Here is a 26646-nt window from a genome sequence, read left to right as displayed (position 1 = left end):
TTGTATGCAGTTTGACAGATTTTTGACGTTTGTCAAAGTTAAAGTAAAATGTTGCAACCCAGCCTGAGTAAACATTATGACAAATAGGTAATAATATTTTATTATTCGTAGGTATTTGTGACAGCAAAAGACGTATAGAAGAAAAAAATAAATAAACCATTATAAAATAAGGTACTTACTCATACACACAATATTAATTTAGTTCGTTCATTCTCATCTAAAACTAAGTAATAAAATTAATAAGAAGAGTCAGTCATTAATTTGTGCTACAGGTATTAAACTAAAATTAACGTTAGACATTTTCGATACAGCGTTTTAGATAAGGTTTCGATATAAGAAGACGTAGAAAATTTGAGGTAGGTATAATTTATCATCCAATCAAAATACAAAAGTTAGGGCTTAATTAGTTTATCACGGCTTTGCGAAAAACGTTCATGTAGTTTTTTCATAGGTTCAGTCAGCATCAAATAGTGACACCCAAAGTAGCCAAAAAGTTCGCAACACGTCTTTGTTACATTTGGAATAGGTTTGTGTTGTCAACTTTTTGGCCATTTTGGGTGTTACGAACTATTTGACGCCGACTGTAGAATGTGAATTTATCGATAGAACTTGTTTGACCTATTTTACTGTTTTGTATGTTTTGAAACTAAACAGAATGACAGTGTTTAACAGGATCAAATTAAGCAGTGTACATTTGAAAAAACACCCCTGTAGGTTTAGGGGAAGTTCAAATTCTTTATTGCTCCAATGTTGGTATATTATTGATTGATTTTGATTGAGGGACTATAATGGAAGGTTTAGTATCGACATGTATCTTCAACTACCTACATACATGTAAAGGATATGTTTAAGGTGGAAGCTCTGACTGGGAGTAGAAATTACTTGTAGTCTTTTTAAAAATAGGCTCAGGTCTTAATTTTATTGCCAATAAAGACCTAACCAAGAAATCTGTTGTAAAACAAACGCGTCTTTTTTACACAAGACATGTTTTTTCGCAAAGCCGTTTCAATTTCCACATTCACTCACTTACAGTCATATTCGCACACAAATTCGTAAAATGGTAATTTACAAAAGGTTAGACTATCAAAGGAACACAGTCAATGATTGGTGCAGCGATTACTTATAGTTTTTATTAAAACTAAGTTTAAAAAAAGCTTACAACTAAAAACTAAAATTATTCTATGATTAGATAAACGTCTGTTTGAAAGTGACAACTATTTTTTTCATTATTTTTATATTTAAAATTCAACCTATTACCATTTCTAAAAAGATTTTCAATTCTTTAAAAGGTTGAAAATTCAACCTGGTACCATTCTGTAAAAAAAGTAAACGAAAAACTGAATTCTATTAGATAGTTTTCATTTCTTAAGATCAGGCATACAGCTTGATCATAAAATTCTGTAATGCTTTGTCAATGTATTTCTCTAGCCTTACACAAATCATAGCCATTTACTAACCTGCACTATCAGTAATCGCTGCACCGCCAATGCTTAATTTACTATATACATCGGAGGGATATCTTATATACAGCTCTCTTGGACTCGATGCGAGGTCGTCACGACCTCGGGCCGCAGCCGGTGGGCCGTGAGCGATGACGTCACTCCACCCGCCGAACTGGGACTACACGCGTTCACTCCCTTGTTCACGCGCCCTAAGCTATGATATGACTGAAACAAGGATAGTAAAGTCACTATTTGTTGTATCTAAAGGATAAAGATGAAATTATTATTGCTAATAATTACTGGTACGATAATTTACTAAATCCCAATTCTTCGATTGCCTCTTTCAGCTTTTCAAGGCATTAATGCATTCCAAATATACCTTGCTAGCTAATTGGGAGAATATATCGGCTGGTGTAAACAAAAAGTTAGGAGGGAGATCGTGCGGAGAGTTGTATCCGCCTCTACAACCGATGTGAACAACGCCTCAAAGTGACCACGACCGCTCTGCCAAGAGCGTAACGAATAAGAAGAAGAAGAAACAAAAAGTGGAGGATAAACTACTACAAGAAAGGACTCTGTTATCATCGCCAGTTTTTGTTTGATCTCACTGTCACTTTAGACAGGGTAAATCCGTATACCTTCTCGGAGCTACTTGAATTGCCATCATACTTACTTCTCGTTTAAAAAAGTATTTTTCAAATATTTTTGACAATTAGGAGATAATTGTGTACTTAAGAGTTAATAAAGTCCGACACCCATAATAAGCCAGTGAAGTAGACGCTTTAAATGCTGTTGTCTAGTCGCCCTTTTTAGGAAATCTGCTAGTGGATGAACACTCGTATCTTTCTATTCTTCAACCACAACAAGGCGCGAAGATGGCCATCGCCGGCGTGAAGCAATGACAGTCACGGATAGGCGCGGACTGTCATGGGACGCGCGACCTGTCATTGGCCTGTGATTAAGCTTAAGTAAAGATAAGTCTACTCACACTAGTTAAAGGTATCCTATAGTCCTTCTTCCTGAAGTCTGTGAAGTAGGCGCCGCCGTCGGGCTCGAAGCGCACGTCCTCGCCCAGCTTGGGCAGCTTGCTGGTCGACGGCGGTCGCTGCAGGCTCATGTAGCCGTTGGAGACTGGCCGCCGTTCTGGTGGGGAGATTGAACGGGTTAATGATTGGCAATCTTTCTAGATCTGAACCAATTAATCCATCTTTCATCACTCCACTCTAGACAGAGTTGTCGTAGTCATTACACCTTGGTGGCAAGGTGTACAATTCGTCGCCTTTACTTCCGTATTACAGCCTTGTTTGTGAAGTCAGGGATTGACCTGACCGATAAGCAATACAGATACAGGCTACTACCAACCGGCCAATCAGAAAATATTGAGGGGATCTATGTTCAGCAGTGATCGTTCTGTGGCTGAAATAATGATGAAGACTCCCCTTAATTATAAAACTAATGTGTAACACATTCTTCTTCTTTTCAACAAAAACACGTCCATTGCTACTGCTGTACAAAGGCCTGTTCTAAGAATTTTCTAGTCGGAGCTTACATTTTTCCTGGTATGGCTCCATCGGAATGATGATTGTCAGTTCTGTCTACCTCCAATTCACCGTATAAACAAGGTATGGTGGATACAATACGCTGAACCTGATAGATCAGCATCTTCTTTGTCCCAGAGGTAGGTGGCATGCAAAAGTACCACTCGTGCTCTGAAGCTGTATCCCCCGGGCTCCTTGCTACAAGCCCGGGACTCCGACTCGTGCTATGGCATAGAACTTATCTATCTACCTTCAACTTACCGTATAAACAAGGTATGATATCCGGGTCAGCGTCATCATTGTCCCGGGGGTCGGCAGCGTGTAGAAGCGCCCCGCGCGCACCGAAGCCGTCTCCCCGGGGCTCCGTGCTGCTGGCCCGGGATTCCACTTCGTGCTTCACCGGCGTGGGGCAGTGGCCAGCCCGCTCCACGTACATTGCTTCACTGCTAAGGAGAAATGGTATTACAAGCATGGTCTAATGAATCATAAGGTATAGATCGCTTCATCTACGAAGACGCGCCCCACCAATTTTGGTCAAGGGTAGCGTGGGGTGCGGGGAGTTTTATTCGAGCAATCCGACCGTCATTGTTGTAGTGTGCGTGTGCAGTGTGCACTCATGAATGATTTAGCGTGTGCCGATAAAACTCAAACATTAGCGAAAGAATGGTGGGGCGCGTCTTCGTGGATGAAACGATCTATAGTCACCACGAGTGATCGTTGCGAAGTTTATTCCTACTTGGTATGACCTACATATAAAGAGGCAAATTTCGGAGTAAAGCAAAACTTTCTTTATTCTCCTTCCCTCTGTGTAGTTTACACGTGCCACTGCTGAAAAACGGGCGATTTCCATTCACAAATCGCTATCAAGAGCCAAAGCCAAACATTATTGGCTTAAATTAGTTTGAAAACGTTAAAACACGTTACTCTCATAAATTCTTCCAAGATATTCTTGTTAGCCGGCGCTCCGAAGACTTCGCAAAATCGTCTGCTCTATCAGAACTTATAAGGACTTAAATTAAAATGCGAACTTGGACTTCGCCGGGAAAGTTCCCCTATTTACACCGCTCCCACTTTGTTTATTGGCTTTGAATATTCAGTTAACAAATTAAATTATACGAGATGATTTATTTTTGGCATTTAGTATCGAGTAAATTATTTGTTGATTGATAATGATCAAAAGGAATTGAAGCCATTTAATTGTGTAAATATTAAGGAAATATGATGAGATATAGACGCACTTTTTTAGTCGCAAAATGGTAATTAGTATAAAATTTCCACTAATTCGAGGATGTGAACGATGGCGTCCTTCGCACTAACTTGCATCGCAGTGGAATACATTCTAGAATATATTATTATGATCGACAAAAATGACTAATGGCATAAGTGTTTCGCACTTACGTGGGTTACATTTACGAATAAAGGACGTAGCACACTTATCAACCCGGAAAGGGATCGTAACCGTACCAACTCGAGGCGGTCAGTATTATTCGTGTGAAACTCCATACTGCAATGCACGCTTATCCGCAGCGTAACGTAAACGCCTCGCCTTGCTGTTGACAACGCACGAAAGGCGACGACAGCTCTCGAAGGGCGATACGGTGTTGATCCCTTTACGAGTTGATAAGTCTGCTATGACCTTAAAAACTATAAGGCATATTTTGAACTTCAAAATTTTGAGGGTTATCTATCACTTACCTCAGAGGGGCATGCTTAGCAGGCAAATGTCTGTGCCTCGCAGCGTGCCTTCTATACAGCACGGCTAGGACCCCGCACACTGCTGTAGCCAGCAGCGCCGACATGGCTGCTATAGATGCCAGCACTGGTGAAACGCCGAGCGCGTTGCTTTCTCCTGGACCAAATGAGAGTCATAGTAAACATTGTTTTTTTTTTTCATCCAGTTCTAGGATAATATCTTTCACAGTCTTTTGATAGTAGAATAATTATTAGAAATAGTAATTTCCAAATATTTCTATAAACAAACTCACAAAGATTCTCTTTTTAATAAAATACCATGACCAATGACCATGACCGATTGATGTTTTAAAGATAAAGGTATATCTAATGAGCTCTGGCAATATAAATTGGATTCATAATTGTTGTAGCTATTGGTAGATTTTAGAAGTTACATTTTCATACTCAACTGAAATATTTATCGCTTATCATCTCAACTTTTTGTTAATGGTACAGAAGTTTTAGAAAGTGACTTGCGAACTGGGAATAATAACAAACAAGTTTGCAAGTGTTGTTATGAAATAACTCTACTATTTAATTGTATTTTCTAGGTATGAACAAATAACTTTTACCACTTTTCCATAGTATTAATTCGTTTGTTATTTAAGTAATATTTAGGCTGAGTTGCACAATCCTACTTTAACTTTAACAAACGTCAAAAATCTGTCAAACTCTAAACAAAAAACATCGCAGCCGAAACGTCAAGCTTTGAGTACATAATGTAACTCATTAATAAACGTCGCGTTAAGACCCGTGTCTTATAGTTAAAAAAACACCGGTTATTGTTATAGTTACGGTCAATGTAAAATGGCGCAAACCAGTCTTAAACTTCCTTTAAGCACGTGTCTTTCTTCTCTTCTTGAGAGAAAACTAAAGAAAGATGAGCCCATACAGCTCATTAATTATTATTCCATCAACCACCATTTGAAAAACTGTAGGTAACTATTACTCAATCCCACGACAAATACCGAGCTACTAACAAGCTCTCAATGCAAAGTGTGCATTTTACCAAACCAACTTAGCTCTGCTATAATTTGCCAGAGCCACGGCAATGTTGCCCTGATTACAAAGTTACATAAACACAGTTAATTCTTGGATACAAACACTCATATAACCGGGAACGTTCGTGTTCAGAACGAAATTGTAAATTATATCACGCGATTAAACCTCCGGTAGATACAAGTTGTAATTCATGTCTGGATCGTCGGGTACACCGGGATATTGTTCTATTTTTGTATTTTTATTGTATTCTAAGGTATTGCATCGGTTTTAAATTTCCTTTGAAGTTCCGTTTCCTATTCCAACTTTGGTAGTTGGTCTATTAGAAGCTTTGTTACTCATTTTGTTATTGTTTTAGTTAAAAAATTGATTGAGTTGGAAAGAGCAAATTCTTTCGTCGAATAAATTATGGGTTAAAAACCTTTCAAACCATTCGTAAATAATGAACTTTCACATAAATAAAAATACGTTTATGTCAAGAACTTGCGTCTCTACAAAATTAAAATAAATTAAAAGCAACCATATCACATGAAATCTCGATTTTACACTTTCATGACAATATTTGATACATTAAACCACAATGTAACTTATTTATTAAAAATCTCTAAGCACACCAAAACGTTCTGATTACGCTTAACCCTTCCACAAACCAAACGACAAACACGTTACAATTCAGGTATTGTTACGCTTCATCCCTGAACTCCGACCCGTTCCCGACGTCAAAAGGTTAAATCAGCAGGTCTACGGGGAGACGGATGCAACTTTTCCTGCAAATTTGAATTTACAAGGGGAATCGAGCGTGAAGTTATGACGCTGAGTGGGAACGCTCCCAGTGCTGCTATACACACTTCGGGCATAGTTCAAACGGGAAACATGGAGCTGGTACATCAAACCCCAAAACATTTGATCTAGTCTTTAGACTCAGAATATTTATTTGCGTTAAAACATGGTAGGTATATAAAGATGTTACAGATTTACATTACATTTAGTGAGATTATTTTAAAATAATAAAAGGATTATTAAAACCATTTATTCAAGACTAGCTTTCCGCCCGCTGCTTCGCCCGCGTGGAATTTTGTCTGTCACAGAAAAATAATATCGCGCTCGCGCTCGTATTTGCTCACCGTTTAGACCTACCCTGGACTACGACAAACATTTTAAAACCAAAATCAGCTCAATCGGCCCAGCCGTTCTCGAGTTTTAATCAGACTAACGAACATCAATTCATTTTTATTTATATAGATTTTGTTGATGGTTTTATTTTTTTATTAAATTGGAAAATTTAACTCTAATAGTTCTCACCAGTGCATTGTATTGTATACGTACGTTCGTACGTAAAACCTTTCCCTTAAATAATTTTATCGACTTACCTATTGCTGAAAATCGCATTAAAATCAGTTGCGTAGTTCAAGAGATCTAAGCGGATAGACAGTGGGAGCGACTTTGTTTTAGGTATTCTATGTTTAATAAAGATATCCATGGGATATTTTAACTGCCCTATGTTGAACTGGTAGAACTCAATCTGTTTGAATTAGGCCCAGACCAGACGGTGCAACTGCTAATTACTTTTGAGTTGCATCTAAGTTTCTGCCATAGCCTCCGTTGAGAGACCGCATATGACGCGACCAGTTTGAAACTTTCAGTTTCAGTTTCATTCATCAGAATCATCAGAACGTTGCAGTTTCGTTGCAGCTGCGTTTCACCGTCTGTTCTGGGCCTTACTGTTCAACTTCATTCAAAAATTATGTGAACCTAATAATAATATTGTAAACGGAATTTATTAATTATTGACCTACACAATGTTTATACCGCGGTGTCTTGTTTACGAGCAGCGCTGGGATTGCAGCGATTGTTTTCTGTTTGATCTGGATTATGTTAGTCTCGCGGGTTCACACGTACTGTTTGTTTAAGTTTCATTCCAATTTGAATGTTATACAGCGATAAAGAATGCGTGTTATGTAGGTACATTGTGTGTTGAATGTTCATCATTTGCCGGTGTTTGAATCAAAATTGAATTGGAGTTGATTTGAATTAGATCCAAATTTGGCTCCAAATTAGAATAGCCAGTTATATGTGTCAGTGTATAAGTACTAGCATCCTTCGTAGACCTCGTGCTCATTCTCATCATTCCTTATTTTTTATCGCGACGTTATAAAATGTAATTGCATGGGTTGGCGTTGGCTACTCTGCCTTATATCCAGAATTATGAGTCGTTTTTTTTTTTTCATTTATTTACCAAATAAAAAGAATTACAGACAAAATTTGTTTTGACAGCATTCAGGAAACCACTAAGGTTTGTGTTGATGCTGTTGCAGTTCTACATTGATACTTATGGTTACAATAATAATTACAATTAAAATTGAGACTTGAATTATGTCAAAAAAATAGAGAAAAATTATGCATTGCCTATACACAAAGGTGTTATATCAAAGAAAATAATAGTTTTTATACTCAGGACCCAATCAAGGCGCATGTTATTCGGAAACAAACTCGCAATAATAATGCAAGGCGGCCATTACCTCCATGGCACCTCGGATGAAGTCGTTTCCCTGCCGTGACTAGGGCGCTATTAGTGCCATGTAATGACGGATCACGGGCTTATGCGAAATTGGGCATAATGACCCAGTGAATAAAGGCAAATTCGAGTAGGTTTGTGTATTAAAATACTCATTTTTATGGCCAATATAGTTTTCATTCTTCACCTTCTGCGCATTTTCCGCTTTAGTAGCAAAAATTACCAATTTTGGATTATGACTTACGTGTATTTAAATGCATCATGGTGCGAATAATAGCTGTAGAAATAGTATTATTAGCGTAATGCATTTTTTTACGATCAGCAGTAGAACAGTGATAAGAAACGCCAAATAACAGTTAGCTAAATACGACTTTTGGACATAAACGACACGAATTTTATTATACGACACAAATTAATAAAGTGCCGAAGCTTTTGTGGGCAGGAAAAACTATTTTTAGACAGGCATTTTATAAAACTAAACACTGCTTTATAACTGATGCTTTTATGCAATATTATGCATGCAGTGAAAAATTTGTGGGTCATTTTTATTTTATCACGCGAGACACAACCACAGATGTCTCGTGGATGATTTGGGCCATCAACTACCTACTTAATCGATACATAATTCAGTTTATTTTAGTAATCTATACAACAACACGGAATCCTGACTTAAAAATAACTCCATCCAAATTACCTACAATTACGTTGCCTTCGACACATCGAGTCACTCCTTTAGTAAAGTGATCGAAATAAACAGTGATGTATGTAATCATAATAATACGAACTGTGGTGTGAGTTTTGCCTTTGTTTAGAATAAAATAATTACCGAGTTAAACCGAAATAATGAACAGGGAGAGGATTTATGTCAAAGTTTTACTATTTGGTCATCTATAATTATTAAAGAGACTTTGCTTGTAAAAATAGCAAATAATAGGTACATGATTAAACAATTTTGACTTCAAATTAAATTCCCACAGTTTTCTCCCAAGATAGTTCTAGAGTACACAAGTACTTAATACAAAATAACATCTAATTCAGTATAGATTCCAAATTGTTTTATTATGGCAGCTTATTATATTTACCACAATCTAGAATATTAAGCTTTTGTTTCCATCAGATGAATAACTAAGCCTCAGATTAAAACGCATGAATAGACATTACTAAGTACGCATGTTATGCTCTTGAATAATTATAATAACTCCAGGATTAATCTTCTATAAGATAATAGATTTTAACTTTATATCGTTAGTTTAACTCGTGTTACTTAATAGTAATTATAAGAATTGTGGTTGATCTACTGCACAGTCGACAACACAAAATAACACACTGTTCTTACATTTTTTTAATCCACAATGAGGAAGCTCTTGACCTGTATCTCACCTGATGGTAAGTGACGATTAGGCCGAAGTTGGAAGCGAGTTTCACCCGGAATCCTCAAACCACGGAGGAACTGGCTATCTTACCTCTTACTGCCGAAACACAACAATGCTGTTAACATCACTGTTATGGCGACAGACTTAGGTAAGATGGTGGTGGTAGCTAGCCAGGCGGACTTAGAATAAGCTGTACCACCAACAAAACCGAACAGAAAAATCTTATTGCAAAATAGCCACTAATAAAACTACATGCCAGACATGAGATACACTTACCAGTAAACTTGGCCTGGCCCTTCAGAGTGACGGTCTCTATGGTGGACACGTCACTTCTTCCTTTGGCGTTGACGGCGTAGAGGTCAATTCTGTAGCTGACGCCTGGTGGCAGCCCTTTGATCTCGAAGTACGGGGGAGTTCGGTTTGTGGACACGTTATAGCGGACCTGCGTGAGATAGACATCATCGTCATCATAAGTTTAGGTGCTTATTAATCGACAGTCTTGGCGTCAGAGTCGCGGAGTCTCGATGACAAGCGAATATGAAATTAACTAGAATATGCTACAAGTCCCCGATCTGTCGCTGTCGCGTGTCGCCCAGTGTGCGCCTACACTAACAGTCTATGGTATGCCACTGTTGGACGTAAGCCTTGGTAAAGGAGCGATCTACTTTTATCATCCAGTCACTTTAAGCTATCTTCTTGAAATAGAAGCCTTGTTTGCTAAAAATATTTATTTGGCCTAAAACAAATTCCATGTTCTCATGAATACGCAAAAATGACTTCATTTCAATCTCGACATGAAAAAAGTAGAAAGAGACGAGTTTGAATTTACAAAAAAAAGTCCTGAAGTAATGAAAAAAGTCGTTGCCAGTTCGCAAAGGAATTAAGACTTTGTTTTACTCGGCGACAAGATGGAGAAAGTTCATTACTAGAGTTTTCGACCTATAAATAAGAAAAAACATCTAAATACATAAATCATAAGGAAATTGTGACATCTTCTTCTTCTTCTTCTTTTCAGCCAAATGACGTCCACTGCTGGACAAAGGCCTCCCCCAAGGTTTTCCACAATGAACGGTCCTGCGCTGCCCGCATCCAGGCTCTTCCCGCGACCTTTACCAGATCGTCGGTCCACCTAGTAGGAGGCCTGCCCACTATTCACCTGTCACAATTGCTAAATTGTGACATATTTTATAAAAAATATACTCACGATTAGTGACGGTAGCTCCAACAGCTCCATGAGGAAGGTCTGCGGCAGGCCGCCGTCGAAATTCTCCACGCATTCCACGTACAGCGAATCGATACTTTGATTCGCCACTGAGCAGTTCTGGAGGTGGAACGGCCGACCTTGGGGGAAATTACAAATAACCTGGTTATCAATAGAATGCCTAAAAAAATGAGATGACAATAGCCCAATGGTGTTGGCGTCAGACTGCTGATTTCTGACTCACCGAGGAGTTCTAACCGCATCGCTTATGTACTAAAACTCATAAAACTATTTTTTTTGCAAATAGGCTTTAAATAAGCACTTTTACACGTTCTAGTATTAACCCTACCACTGCTCCCAGACAATAAATGGGCCAGTGCTGAGAATAAGCAGCGCAAGAAACTCAGTCACTATTACTATTTAATTTTGTGGTTAACCCACTCGTAACACATCCATTTATTTAGCTTAGCTCAAGGTATTACCACCGAGACTTTTACAACACACTCGTATAGGCACTTAAAAAACTAGTTAAGTAGATCACAAACATCTGTATCAAAGAGTGCACTGTATATCAAAGAATATTTCTAGAAAAGTATTATAACATTTCTTACCAGCTGCAACCAACTGGAAGAGGCACGGAACCTTCTGCTTGCCGACGGTGTTCGCACCATAACAGGCCAGGGTTCCGTACTCCATATCGGTGGTCGGCGTGTAGTTTAGGGTGGACGTGTGCCCGTGGCTGCTGTATAACCTGCACCAAAAGTAGAATTCAGTATTCTAGATACTGATGGAAGAAAGATCTTTGGTAGAATGAGAAAAAAAGGGAGAACCATTAATATAACCATATTGTAAGGGGTATTATCACAGCACATCTAAGACAATAAACATTTGGTTTATTGAATCTTAGGCTGAGTTGCATCACCTAACTTTAACCGTAACTATAACTGGTGTTTTTTGTATGGAGTTAGACAGATTTTTGACGTTTGTCAAAGTTAAAGTAATGGTGCAACTTAGCCTTAGTCAATAGTGGATACTGATATTGCTTTGCATGAAAGACTAATAAAAGGAGTAACTGAGGTAGCGTTTTGGAACCCTCCATCAATGATTATCTTCTCTAGTGGATAGGTAATTTGATTCCAAGGGAGGGTTGCGAAGTTCTGCAGCTTCGTCTTTAAGATTGAGTTTAAGTGGGTTACTTACCGTGGTGGTATTTCAGTCTGTTCTCCTGAATTGTTGAAGGTCCAATGGAAAGAGACGAGCGCAGGGTTGGCATCGACGGAACAGTGAAGCGAGACGGTTTCATGCTTGAGTGCTCCAAATAGTTCTCCATCTCTCTTCTCTGCGCATACTGGTGCATCTGTGAATGAAAATAATGCTTTTATTTTTCTCTTTTCATTGGTGTGACCGTCAGGTCATTCTAAGCAAGATTTTCTTGAAAAGATTCTGTCTCTTGATAGGCTGATGACCTGAGAGCGATTTTTTATTTATATCTTACTAGCTTTCCGCCCGCGGCTTCGCCCGGGTGGAATTTTGACTGACACAGAAAAACCTTATCGTGCGCATCCCTGTTTCAAAATCTGGGATAAAAACTATCCTATGTCTTTTCCCGGGACTCAAACTATCTCCATGCCAAATTTCATCAAAATCGCTTCAGTGGTTTAGGCGTCAAAGCGTGACAGACAGACAGAGTTACTTTCGCATTTATAATATTAGTATAGAAGTATAGATATTAGTATAGTGTTAGCTGAGGAATGCGTCTGAGGAGGCGGGGTTTGGCTGTGACATCACATGGCGTGATCATGGCCTGTTCGGAGGGGCGCGCACGCCGCTGGGAGCGAACGGGCTGGCGGAGCTCACTTTTGCTGCTGCTCTCGGATCGGACGGACGTTCACACCCTTGCTATTTAATTGTGTCGATTTATTAATTATTCTTTTAAGTTATTTTTCCTTTGTTGTAAATTAAACATTTTTGATTGTTGGAAGTTAGTTTTTTTTTAAATAATAGCTGTCTAAAACGCTAATTTCAGAAGTGGGATAGTAACCACGTCTGTGTTGGTTTTCTAGACTGTTAGTAGTGCAGTTTAACGGTATTTTTCATATTAATCACATTTTTAAATGACCACGGTGCGCGATGTCTAAAGAGGGTAGTAAATCTCGGAAACGTGGACGTTCTTCCGCTCCAAATATCGACGAGCAGCTTCAAACGATTATTTCTCGTTTGACCGCTTTGGAAGATACTTCCAGGAGGCCCTTGAGTGAGGCCAACGCGTGCGTTGGTTCACCTGCGCCACCACCGCCACCGCCCCTGCTCGATTTATCGAGTGAGTCGACGACTTTGGTGGCCGCTCGCGGTGATGCGCGTGGCGAGGAACGTGTCGGGACGTGTGCGGGCGTGCCGGTGCCCAGCGTGGCTTCGGGGATGACGAGCGTAGCTGCATCGCTGCCGTCGAGTGCTCCGGCTTCGAGCGCTGAAACCATCATGAGTGAGGTAGCAGACAAGCTTGTCACCGCCATCAATGCCATAAACCCGGTAAGATCCAACCATAATATTTATATTTCGTATTTCGACCCGTCGTTAAATGATTTTATTGTGTGGTGTGATGAAGTTGACCATTTACGTAATATTCACGGATGGGACGACCGCGAATGTTTAGCACGAATAGGTAATTGTTTGAGAGGCGATGCCCGCGTGTGGCTCAATGAGTGAACAACGAAAGATCGTTCTTGGTCCAATTTTAAGCGTGATTTTCAGGCTTTATGCCCACGTAGGGTAGATGTCGCAAATATTTTATTTGATGTGATGCAAACTAGCTCAGATCGCTATACTACATACGCAGAATACGCTAGGCGTTCGTTGTTGCGGTTGCGCATTGTTAGTGGGTTGAGTGAAGAATTAATAACTGCAATTATTATTCGGGGAATAACTGACCCGCAGATTCGCGCGGCTGCGACTAATGCCAATTTGCTACCCGGTGATTTAGTTGGTTTCTTATCGATTTATATCAAACCCACTCGCAATGTTCCACCAGTTCGTACACGGCCACGTGATGCTCCCAATAATGACTTCTACGATAATAATTTAAGTAAGAGGGAATACCTTGGTACGAAACCCACATGCTTTAGGTGTAATAGTTTTGGCCACAAACAGTATCACTGTCCCAAACGCGTAAAATCGAATGATTCTTACGACAATAACGTAGCCTCGACTTCAAACTCACCTGTTTCAAATAACGCCCTGCATAAATCTGATCCATGTAGTTTTTGTAAGAAAACCGGGCATAGAATTGAGGACTGCTTCGCAAAACAGCGCAGTGAGTCACGCGGGAAGTCGAATGTTAATTTTTGCCGTGAAAAATAAAATTAATAGACAGAATGACATAGCCGCAGCGGTTATTCAAGGGGTACCAGTAGATATTTTAATAGATAGTGGCTCGCAAATTTCTTTAATCGCTGAATCGGTCGCAAAGCGTTTTCAGTGCACCCAAACGCCATTTCTTTGCACGTTACGAGGCATAGGCAGTCAATAAGTCGAATCTAGCTTTTCTACCACTTCACCCGTTGAGTTCCCCGAGATTTCCCTTGAAGTCTACTTTCATGTAGTCCCTGATCGATATTTAAATACACCCGTCATACTAGGTACAGATATAGGTACTCAATAGAGGTGCTACGATGGACTCTGAACACTGCTGTTTTTCTATTCACTTATGAAATGTACATTTCTGGCACTAGGAGTAGAATGCTTAGGACGAATGATCAGTCACGGTCAGGTAAAGCCGAGCAAACACAAAATAGAATTATTGGTCGAACGGTTTTAAGTAGTTTTATTGTAAACGCTTTTACTGTTATGTTGTTACGCTAGTAATATTGTTTTTAATTGTAAACGCTTTTACTAAATATTGTTTGCTAGCTCCGATTTTTAGACAAGACACTATTGAGTTAAAAACGCATTTTTGAGAACGCTATTTCGCTATTTGGTACGCTATTTTGCTATTTGGTACGCCTCGCTTAATTGTAGCTGATCGAGGACGAATGTATGAGAGCTCTTTGTTTACAAATTGGATTAAGGACTTGGGTTGTGAAGTTCACTTTATTACTGCAGAAATGCACCAAAGTAATGGTCAGGTTGAGCGGTATTGTCAACAAACATCTGCCATGAAAGTTGGTCTAAAATTATTTGGAAACTGCAGCTCAACCTGAACATCACAGTGCAAAGACCTACTCAATGTTAACCTTTGAATTTGTTAATTGGCAGCAATGGTGTGACGCCTGTCATACGATCCGTGGTTCGCGACATCGCGATGGAAGCAGCCAGCCCCAACCGAGAGTCCTTGCGTGAGCTGGCGCGACAGCGCGCTAGTGAGCTGTTGGACGAGAACCGAGTGCGCCAGGATGCTCGTGTGAATGAGCGTCGCCGAGCACCCCGGTCGTTTCAACTCAACGACTTGGTTGTCGTGCGCAAGACAAGCCAGTCCACGGGGCAAGTTAGGCTCCGATTGGTCACTGGGTCGCATGGTAAGACTACACAAGCCGTGGCCGCATGGTTTTGTGGTGAGAAGAATGGACCCCCGACTTGTGTATGGCATTCTTCGACTGTGAGTATTGACTGACTGACTGTGACTGTGAGACTGTGGTTGAGAAGTGCATGGCGCGCATCCTGAGGGCTCTGTGCGAGTGTTGAGTAATAACCTGAGGGCTCTGTTATTCCACTGTTGTCTGGTACACCCATGCATTGGGCATCCTGAGGGCTCTGCCTATGGTACATCCTGAGGGCTCTGTACGTGTGTTGTTGACTGTTGTGGCACCCTGAGGGCTCTGCCAATTGTATACATCCTGAGGGCTCTGTATATTGTGTTGTTGCGGTAACCTGAGGGCTCTGCCGTTCGTACACCCTGAGGGCTCTGTACGGTGACTAGTATCCTGAGGGCTCTGCTAGTTAGGTGGATATTTTTGTGTTTGGCATCCCGGGCAATGTCTTACATAAAAATAAACACAATTTGTTGTTTTATAAGACGTGATGTCTTATAATTGAATGTTGTTTTATAGTGTTGAATGTACTCTAATGCAAACAATATCGTTCATAGGTAACGATGAGGAGGCACATGACAGTGCCTCTGACACCGAAGGCGGGACAACGGGAGGTCTCCAAGAAGTCGAAGCGGAGGTCCATGCTCAGCCACCAAGATCACGCCGCACGTCCACCCAGCCAACGCCACCAGACCCTGATGATGCTGCGGTCGAGGACGACCCGCTGTCAGGAACGGCCGTGTTAGCTGAGGAATGCGTCTGAGGAGGCGGGGTTTGGCTGTGACATCACATGGCGTGATCATGGCCTGTTCGGAGGGGCGCGCACGCCGCTGGGAGCGAACGGGCTGGCGGAGCTCACTTTTGCTGCTGCTCTCGGATCGGACGGACGTTCACACCCTTGCTATTTAATTGTGTCGATTTATTAATTATTCTTTTAAGTTATTTTTCCTTTGTTGTAAATTAAACATTTTTGATTGTTGGAAGTTAGTTTTTTTTAAAATAATAGCTGTCTAAAACGCTAATTATAGATAATAAAAATAACACATCAAGAGAAGTCTAAGTTTTTGCTGACTAAGTAGTTTCTTGTATAATTCAATCGAATGACCCACTTTCACTTCAGCAGATCCCAAGTATTCCAAGTAACAATAGATCCCTCTCATCATTTTTCCAAGTTCCGCTAACAATCGAATTCGTAACTACGAATGGCCCAATCAAACTCAAACAGATTTCACAACGTCAATAACACCATCCGATAACGAAGGAACGAGAGGCAAACTTTTACAAAACTGCAGCGGGGCGTAACTCGTAGTTATAACGGGTCTTGCTGAAATAACAGAAGAAACTATCAAACTTAACGCAGATTGATATCCTTAACTTTGTGAAACCTAAAGCTGGAGTTGCCCGAAGATAATTACTATGGGGACGTTTTAATGAGGAAATTAATATCCCTTGGGGCACTGAGGGTTGCTAACGGATACTCAAGTAGGTCGGTATCGTGGCTTCTTACAGTGTGCAGCTTTAAGGAGAATACACTTAATGTAGAATCTTATGTAAATATTTTAGTAAAGCCTATTGTATGTGATGTATTGAACGTTTGAGAGTTATAATTATGAAATCTATACTAATATTATAAATGCGAAATTAACTCTGTCTGTCTGTCTGTCTTGCTTTCACGCCTCGTCCCGGGAAAGGACATAGGATAGTTGTTTTTGAAACAGGGACGCGCGCGATATAGTTTTTCTGTGACAGACAAAATTCCACGCGGGCGAAGCCGCGGGCGGAAAGCTAGTTAATAATAAATGATACAATATCTCCATTTCTTGATAAATAGTTAAGTTGGTTCTAATTAATCTGGAAGTAATTGAACAACCTCTCTGACACAAAAAAAAATCAACAGAGAAGTGATTAAACAATCTCTAATGTGTAAAAAAATAACACATCAAAACATTGTCAGCAATACAATACATTTGACAGTCCGTGTCAATGCGTTGACAATTTAGATATCCGTTTCTACTGTAAGGGTGTCCGGAGATCCGGTGCTCGTCGGCAGTGCGTTGTTCTTTTATTCTTTTCTACTTTCATGACACCCTGTATATTGAAATGTGACGTGCATTTAAAGGCGCATTTCAGTGGAATCATTTATTTACTTGAAATGGAAGAGCATAAAATTGAACAATTTGGCATCTTAAGCAGTTGTAATTAGTACTATTTGGTTCGAAAATGTGTATTATGATGTGCTATCGACTTTACATTCTGAATTCTGTAGAAGGTACATATTTTTCCATCTATTGAAGTTCCATAATTACCTACCTATTCATTTTTTCCAAAGAAATAAGTTATACGTATACGTAATTTCTATTCAAAAATTGTGATTACCTTAACCAAATATCTTCTACAGACAAAATTCTGAGAATGTAAAATTGGCCCCCAGAGAAATGAAAAGGTTTTTAGGAATCGTACAGCGAAATTGGCACATTGCTTGATTTGAGAGATAATTCCGACAACATAAATAAAATTTCGTTTCATTAAAAATTAAAGACATTATTGAACGTTGTCTAACGTTGTATGATAATAGGGACTCATCTTGTAAAAGTAAAACAATTGAAAGTCGGAAACAATTGTTTTTTTTAATTCATTTTTTACTAACTAAACCAGCCAGTACCTAACACTACAGAGATTTCATTACAATTTAAGTCCACTATGACCAGACTTTTTCCCGTATACAGTGTGAGTCACGTTAAAGTGTACATATGAAAATAGATGAAACTAGACCTATTTTTATCGACAAAAAATTTTTGAGATTTTTTTTTATTTTTTTTTTATTTTTTTTTCTTCCAATTACTTATTGTAAAGAAAACGTAATAACTTTTAAACTAAGCGGTATATCCTGATAAAATAAAAACAGTAATAATGCTAAATAACAGGCGATACTAAAAAAATACATAAAATACACAAAAAAGGCCAAAAAATAATAAAAAATGATACTTTTTGAAAAAAATTTGCTTTTAAATTCATGTTTTTTTTGGTTATTTGATAAATTTCTCTAAAAAATGCCCCTATAACCGGTGGTTTTTATTACTTTGTATTATTCTCTATCGTATTACCTTCGTAAAAACAGAAATCGCATGTCACTATCCCTATCACAACGTAACAAATTAACGTAGCAAATTTTTTTCAAAAAGTATCATTTTTTATTATTTGTAGGCCTTTTTTGTGTATTTTATGTATTTTTTTAGTATCGCCTGTTATTTAGCATTATTACTGTTTTTATTTTATCAGGATATACCGCTTAGTTTAAAAGTTATTACGTTTTCTTTACAATAAGTAATTGGAAGAAAAAAAACTATAATTTTTTTTAAAATAATCTCAAAAATTTTTTGACCTCTTTTTTGTCGACAAAAATAGGTCTAGTTTCATCTATTTTCATATGTGCACTTTAACGTGACTCACACTGTATAATAGAACAGCGGATACTCCACAAAACGTCCAATTCACGCACGTAGGGGCGCTCACAAAGGGGCGTTTTGCTATCGCATAGTCCGCCTCTGACAATTTCCGAGTGTGAGGCCCGGACGCCCGGGATATTTGCATTCTGGGGAACTTATGCTCGGTGTGAGTTGGATTCGAGAGTTAAGTACTTTTGCTTCCTTGTCGGTTATGCTGTACAATTTGAAAGATATTGTAGACATTAAAATAACGTACTGTTCTTTTAATTGACTGCACCAGTAATCAACAAAACTATATGCTATACACAATCATGTCTGATAGTAAACATTATTTCTATTAACCCCTTACGAAGTTTCTGGCTTCTTCTAGTATTGACGGACAAAATCTTATGTCTTAGGAAGTTTGTCGTCCTGCTCACTCAGTTCTTAAGTGAGCAGGATATCAAGCGTTTCTTGCGAGCCCTGGACGCACGTTCTAAATTCCAAATAATCAAAAGTGACTTACATCGGACTAGCAGCGTGACAGGGTTGCTGGTGCCTTTCCCCTCGCTATTGGCAGCCATGCAGGTGTAGTCTCCAGCCGCTGCCCTGGTCACGCTTTGAAGCACCAGACTTTGGGCGCTGAGGATGATGCCCGCGCCTTCGTTGTGGAAAATTTCGTTGTTCTGTTGATGGAAAAACATTTTAGTAATATAATTCTATTTTTTTATTGGTTCAAAATAATTTCCATTTTGATTTTCTTGTGATAGGAATATTTTAGTAGGAGGACTGGAAGACGTAGCGTGGGCAGGCCTACTACTAGGTGGACCGACCGTTCATTATGGAAAGCCTTGGGGCAGACCTTTGTCCAGCAGTGGACGTCATTTGGCTGAAACGAACGAAGGATCGCTCATCCCATCGCTACAACTTCTTTATAGTCACGAGCTGTGGCTTGAACATCAATAAAAGCCCAAACAGTGAAGTTAATTAAAGCCAAAGGTTGACATGTCATTGAACCCGCAATTTAAATTGCTATCGGCCTCCTAAATAATAAAATTTACAATCAATATGTATTTATACAGGGTGTTAGGTAAATGGGTTTAAGAGCTGACACTAGCCCATGTTAACATGGTCATATAAATGGTATGGTGAAGTCAGAAATTTGATATCAACATTTTATTTTTTTTTATTTTCATACAAAATAAATTTTATAAATACCGATTTGTATGAAAATTTAAATAATTAAAATGAAGATATCAATTTTCTAACTTCACCATACCATTTATATGACCATGTTAACATGGGCTAGTGTCGGCTCATATACCCATTTACCTAACACCCTGTAGATAGGTTATTCATTAATCCTTCAAGGCCCGCGAATCTAGACACAATAGATAATCAATTGTTATGACATTAATGAATGCCGCCTGGGACTCAAGCGGTTAAATTCCTTAATAGATTTTGATGTCTCATCCAAATTAGTTAGTATTTCAAATTAACGAACATTTAGCCACTTCCCCTTACTTAAAATCTCCACCCACTTAATTACCGAATAGCCCAAAACGTGGTCCTAAGTACACATCAACATCATGACAGAGCGGGGCCTCAAAGGCCGCAGCAGCTTAAGCACTCAGCCGGGAAACCGTATGACCCGATGTGCCCCGGATAAGCCGCGGTAGTGCACTTAACGTCGACGCGTCGCTCGTAATCCTTTATTTTATAATAATGACAGAAATAAAAATAGTTTTTGCTAAAAAGCACTTTCTTAGGTCAAGAAAGTAAACAAGGATAATCTTTCTTCCGTTAATTCGACAGTGAATGGAAAAAAGAGAAATCGGTTTACATTGCAGATCTATTTGTGCCTCACATTATTTATTTACACCTAGTCCTAGATATTCTTTCAATGTACTGTTTTAGTAGGGATTGATTTACTTCCTGTAGCATGCAACCATTGTTTCTATTATTGAACATTCTATGAAATCCGCAGATCGAATCAGAATTGAAAGTATCCACAGAAAAACCAAAGTAACTGATATAGCCCGCAGAATTGCAAAACATAAGTGGCAGTGAGTGTGATACATAGTTCGTAGAGTTGATGACCGTTGGGGCAGAAAAGTTCTCGATTCGCGACCACGAGCTGTAAGATGTAGTGTGGGCAGGTCTCCCACCAGATGGACCAAGGATCTGGTGAAAGTCGCATAAACCTGGATGCAAGCAGCGCAGGGCCGTTCGTTGTGGAAATTCTTAGGGGAGAGTTTTGTCCAGCAGTGGACGTCATTTGGCTGGAACCTCCAATCAACAATGCCAGCTACTAGTAGATATCGGGCCAGCGCTAAAATTACGTCTCAAGAAATAAGAGCGCATTTGAAAAGTGAGTTCTTATTTAAGGCCAACTTACAGTTAGCAGGATGTACATGGGAATTTTAAAGACTATAAGTTATTAAATCATATTGTTGGCAGACGAAACAAGAGTGATTAATTACAATAATATAACTCACTTCTCAAGTCGCTCTTATTTCTCGAGACGCATTTTTTGTGCTGACCTGATAACTCGCTGGTATTGTTGAAATGTACGGACTAACAATAGAAGCACTTACGTCATGGAACCACACGAGCCGGTGCGTCTTGGGGTTGGCCTTTACGGTGCACTCGAAGTACACGTCATCGCCCTCCTTGATCTCGTCTGGGTTGAGGTTGGAGCCCATCTTGAGGTCCACTACGGGCACATCTGGGACACACGATATAAATATGGATAATAATTGTAGATTAATGATATTTTCTGTCGTGTGCGACGGGGCTTACAATTCGTGTGTATTTGAGCGATTTTTTGTGTGTATTTGCTTGACATTAGATTAACAACAATTAAATTGAAATAAAACTGTAAAGTTCATGAAAGCTTTAAATTAAACATTATAGAGTAGAAAAGTCATAAAGATAATTTTCCTCCATTCTTGCAAAATGAATACACAAGAAACCTTCACAAATTACAATTAAAATTTTAATAACTACCTACTTAACACTTTCATGTAAGTTTTCTTGGCTCAGGAAAAAACTGTATTTAATCAAGCCATCAAAAACAAATGAAGTAAGAAACTACAAAAACGGAATTTGCCCCATCAGAAACGTAAAAGAACAGACAATTCAACAAAACACTTACAATGAACGTTCAACCGCCACTTGTCTTCTATGGCGGAGTCCTTTATCTTCGAGTTCTCGGCGCGACACGTCAGATACTTCCCATCGTCCTCCACGCTCGGCACTAAGCTCAGAATGCTTAGGGTCTCGTTGTTCTCCGAGAACTGAAACCAAAACCAACCTTAACCCAACTGTAGAAGACATACTTTGGTGTGATCCTACAACAGAAATTGTCATAGCTACGTTGCGCGCTGAAACACCAACCGAAACGGACTCTAATCTCGAAACCTAAGGTATTTTTTGAAATGAAAATAGGATGTCCTTTCGAGCGCATTTTTCGCAGTTTTTATTTTCATCTGTCAACCGAATAACAGTTTGATTTTCATGAGTTTGGATGCTCTGTAATTTAGGTCGCCATCCGCAGTCTATGTACATTTGTGTGCAGTTTAAAGTGCGGTGGAAACAAGAGCAGGATATAATTAAATTTATTTGCGCTGTTTGTGCAGCAGACGTTTAAACATGTTCGCCGGACGAGCGGTCGGAGTCACAGCTTTTTATTGCTTCATGTGGCAAATTGTTCTGTTGGTGTAACTTGTGTACTTTAACACAAACACTTTTTGTTTTTATCCTGGGTACTAGGTGTTTATGTTGTGCATGAGACGATAATAATGTTCTTGAATGATTTATTACTTACAATTTCTTCAATTATTCTTCTTGGTTACTTTAGTTACTTCATCTAAATACACCTTCGTTCCACATTTTCTGTTTGTCAAAAGTTATCTTCGTTTTTACTATGGAGCTAGTGAAAACTATGTTTGCAGAAAAAAACTACTCGCATTGTAGCATCTCGATTCCAAATAGACATATTAAAATTATTATCTTTTTTAACACGTTTGAAGCCACTCGGCTAACTGGAGAATTTAACAATCGATACTATAGAATAATACTATCAGAGATAGCCCTAAGCAAGTGGTTACTCTCGCTGGATTATTTAAGTACAGAAAAACTGATAAATTGATGTTTTTAGGCTACTCTTGATGTTTCTTTTGCACCAGAAATTGCATTGTTGTACTGGTTTTCCTTTTCTCTGCAAGTTACACACTCAATTTTTATTGGTTTTCCAAGATACAGGCTTGGCCTAGTTTGGAAACCTCTGTATATTTACTCTGTGTCTCCTTCAGCAATGCACTATCTATATTTACATTTTTATTGTGTTACTACCATTGTAAAAGTTTTGTGCAATAAAGAAATATTATTATTATTATTATTTATTTTTCGCATCTTTCCTCCACCTTTTTAAGATGGGTTATTACATCTGTTATGCGGGCCTCAGCCAAGCATAACAGCGTTAAATGACGATATGTCCGAGGATAAAAACTTACGGGTGAGACGGCAAGTGTTTAAAATTACGGCCTTTTGTAGTAGGTGTGTTATTTGGTCATTAATGTCTAGTAATTTGAGGCTTTTTGCCAATGATTTCGGTACTACTCCTGTGGATGATATTACGATAGGTACAATATAAACAGCGCTTGCATTCCATTGCTTTTTCAGTTCTATGGCTAGGTCATGGTATTTTGTAACTTTTTCTGAAATGGTTGTCTGTAGATTATGCGTGTTAGGGATGGCAATATCAATTAGATATACGGTTTTTTCTAATGTATTGTGTATGGTAATGTCAGGTCTATTATAATGAATGGTTTTGTCTGTTATTATTGTTCGGTCCCAGTAAATTTTCAAATCACTGTTCTCGAGTATGGTTGATGGTGTATATTTGTAGTAAGGGGATTTTTTTGTTATCAGTTTATGTTTATGTGCTATATATTGGTGTATGATTGCTGCTACTTGATCATGTCGGTGCTTGTAGTCTGATTGGGCTAAAGATTTGCAGGCGCCGGTAATATGTTGTATGGTTTCCGGTGCGCTATTGCATTTTCGACATAGATCCGCCTGCAATTCTTTAGTGATGTGCTTGCGATAGTTACGCGTCGCTATCACCTGGTCCTGTATGGCGAGCATAAAAGCCTCTGTTTCGGGAAATAGCTCGCCGCGCCTCAGCCATGCGTTCGATGCATCCTTATCGACGTGTGGTTGACTGAGGTCAGCTTTATGCCTTCCATGAATATTATTATTATGTTTGTACGCTTTGGAGCTCACGGGTCAAAAGTGGCCCGGTCCTTTATAAGGCTTGCGTGGGGATACAGATCCAACACGTAGAGGCCGTTTTAAGCGCAAAATATTATTATTATTATTATTTATTATCCATGTACGGTTGGCCTAAGACTTACTTTCTTCTCCATCCTCTTAAGGTGCCTGTAGTTCTTCCACCACGTGACGTCAGCTTCTGGCCGGGAGCCCATGGTCTTGCAATCGGGCAAGTCTCAAAAAATTTTATTGTGTTTAGTTTTTTACTATTAATGACTTAAAACTCACTTTCTTCTCCATCCTCTTGAGGTGTCTGTTGTTCTTCCACTACGAGACGTCTGCTTCGGGCCGGGAGCCGGTCGTCTTGCACTCGGGCAAGTCTCAAAAAATATTATCGTGTCTAGTTTGTTACTATTAATGACTTAAAACTTACTTTCTTCTCCATCAATGGTCTTGCAATCGGGCAAGTCTCAAAAATTTTTATTGTGTTTAGTTTTCTTACTAGCCTTGCCTTGCTAGCGTTGCTGGCCTTTAAGGTAAAGATACGCTCTCTTCTTGAAAGCTCCGTCCGGAAACACCGCAGACGACAGTCCATTCCACAGTTTGGTTGTTAATGACTAAAAACTTACTTTCTTCTCCATCCTCTTGAGGTGTCTGTTGTTCTTCCACCACGTGACGTCAGTTTCTGGCCGGGAGCCCATGGTCTTGCAATCGGGCAAGTCTCAAAATTTTTTATTGTGTTTAGTTTGTTACTATTAATGACTTAAAACTTACTTTCTTCTCCATCCTTTTGAGGTGCCTGTTGTTTTTCCGGGTCCATATTGGCTCACCTAAAGTTATTTACCCGAAATTGTTCTTCCTAACGATTTTAAATCCGAATGATCACTCTTCCTAAAATTTTTCATCCTAAAGTTTTCATTCATACTATTTGTAGTGCTACCGGCGATGTTCATAACGCTCATGTTTCCGAAAATTGTAATTAATAATATCATTAATGTAAATATATTTAAACTCCTACTGTTTTTTATCATAACACTTATATCCCTAAACATTACCATAATATTTTCACTCATACCACAGAATATTAATAAATACTACGTACAGAAGTACGTTCTTCGCGAATGGAACGCAAGGCCACAGTTCTAACCTAACCTAAACCAATAATTAATTATGAATAGGACCGATTCGTTTCTGGAACTTGACTGAATGACTGGAGCGGGACTCTGGCTTCGCTCGCTCGGCTCGTGCGTTGTGGTCACAGTTCTAACCTAACCTAAACCAATAATTATGAATAGGACCGATTCGTTTCTGGAACTTGACTGAATGACTGAAGCGGCACTCTGGCTTCGCTCGCTCGGCTCGTGCGTTGTGGTCACAGTTCTAACCTAACCTAAACCAATAATTATGAATAGGACCGATTCGTTTCTGGAACTTGACTGAATGACTGAAGCGGGACTCTGGCGTCTCTGGGTTCGCTCGCTCGGCTCGTGCGTTGTGGTCACAGTTCTAACCTAACCTAAAGTGTTATTGTTTAGAAATGATATTTTTATATTCCTGAAGATTTACTATTATCTTTGCAGGTAGGTACACACCGCTAAATACTTCCTCAAGTATGTACGTGCTAATGCCAACAAACTTGAACTTTTATATATCGTCAAAGAAAGAAATCTAAACAAAAAGATTTGACTTGGAATAATAGTGTAAAATATGGTTATGTTGCGAAAATATAGGAAAACAAATAAAAGTATAATAGATGTTTATTGCTAATGACATTATGAAGTTGAATGCTTCGGAATTATGAACATTAGAGACAGAGTAGTTAGGAATTGTGATTGTTAGGATGAAAAATTTTAGGAAGAACATTTTCGGATTTCCAATTTTCGGAGTTGAAAATTTAGGTGAACTTTGGCGCACCCTGTTTTTCCACCACGAGACGTCAGCCTTGTGCCTAGAGTTCTATTGTATTCGGGCGAGACTCAAAAAATATTATTGTGTGTATAGTCTGGTCCGGGAGCACGTAGAATTGACTGTGGGACGGGCGCCCGCAGTGAGTGTGCGAGCGCGACAGCAACATAATTACGCGCGAGCGATAAGGATGGGTAGCTTGGGGTCATTGGACAAAATTGTACGTGCTCCCGGACCAGACTATAGGTTGTAAACTCACTTTCTTTTCCATCCTCTTGAGGTGCCTGTTGTTTTTCCACCACGAGACGTCGGCCTCGGGCCGGGAGCCGGTCGTCTTGCACTCGATCTCGTACCGCTTGTCGGCGGATATCTGCTTCTCTTTTGTCAGTATCGTCACTGATATTGGTTTTACTGGAAGAGGAGATGCATTTTAGTACATGTTTTAGGTGTAAAACGGTACCTATGTACCTAATATTATAGTGTCCGATGAGTTACAAAAGAAAAGTAAATTAGGTTTCAGTAATTAAAAATGAAACATCAACATAGTCATTCTTTCAGCTTGCAATATTGTAAAAAAAGTTTTTTTGTTTGTCATTTCTCAGCTTCTCGTGCTGACTAATTATTCAATTGCCCGCAAGAAAATTAAATAGACACATAGATTTTTATTAAGTAGATAATGATTTTTTTCAGTCAGCATCAAGTGGAATAAGGTGGTGT

General features: G+C 39.2%; 1 protein-coding gene across 1 annotated transcript in view; it reads right to left on the bottom strand.

Annotated features, from left to right (window-relative positions):
- Positions 1–1388: 1388 nt before the first annotated feature.
- LOC135080818 (hemicentin-1) overlaps positions 1389–26646 on the bottom strand; it is a 102244-nt gene continuing 76986 nt past the window's right edge. The window contains exons 6-17 of the mRNA XM_063975540.1: positions 26189–26340; positions 21905–22046; positions 21345–21475; positions 19274–19433; positions 12000–12156; positions 11411–11550; positions 10803–10939; positions 9875–10040; positions 4676–4829; positions 3242–3426; positions 2431–2585; positions 1389–1667 (exon numbers count right to left, since the gene is read on the bottom strand). Of these exons, the coding sequence (XP_063831610.1) occupies positions 1521–1667; positions 2431–2585; positions 3242–3426; positions 4676–4829; positions 9875–10040; positions 10803–10939; positions 11411–11550; positions 12000–12156; positions 19274–19433; positions 21345–21475; positions 21905–22046; positions 26189–26340 (1826 nt within the window). The 3' untranslated portion in view covers positions 1389–1520. The remainder of the gene's footprint in view (positions 1668–2430; positions 2586–3241; positions 3427–4675; positions 4830–9874; positions 10041–10802; positions 10940–11410; positions 11551–11999; positions 12157–19273; positions 19434–21344; positions 21476–21904; positions 22047–26188; positions 26341–26646) is intronic.

Source organism: Ostrinia nubilalis, chromosome 18 (assembly GCF_963855985.1).
Source record: "Ostrinia nubilalis chromosome 18, ilOstNubi1.1, whole genome shotgun sequence".
Lineage (NCBI taxonomy): Eukaryota > Metazoa > Arthropoda > Insecta > Lepidoptera > Crambidae > Ostrinia > Ostrinia nubilalis.
Note: the sequence above shows the minus strand (reverse complement) of the source record. Positions and strands in the feature narration are given on the sequence as shown.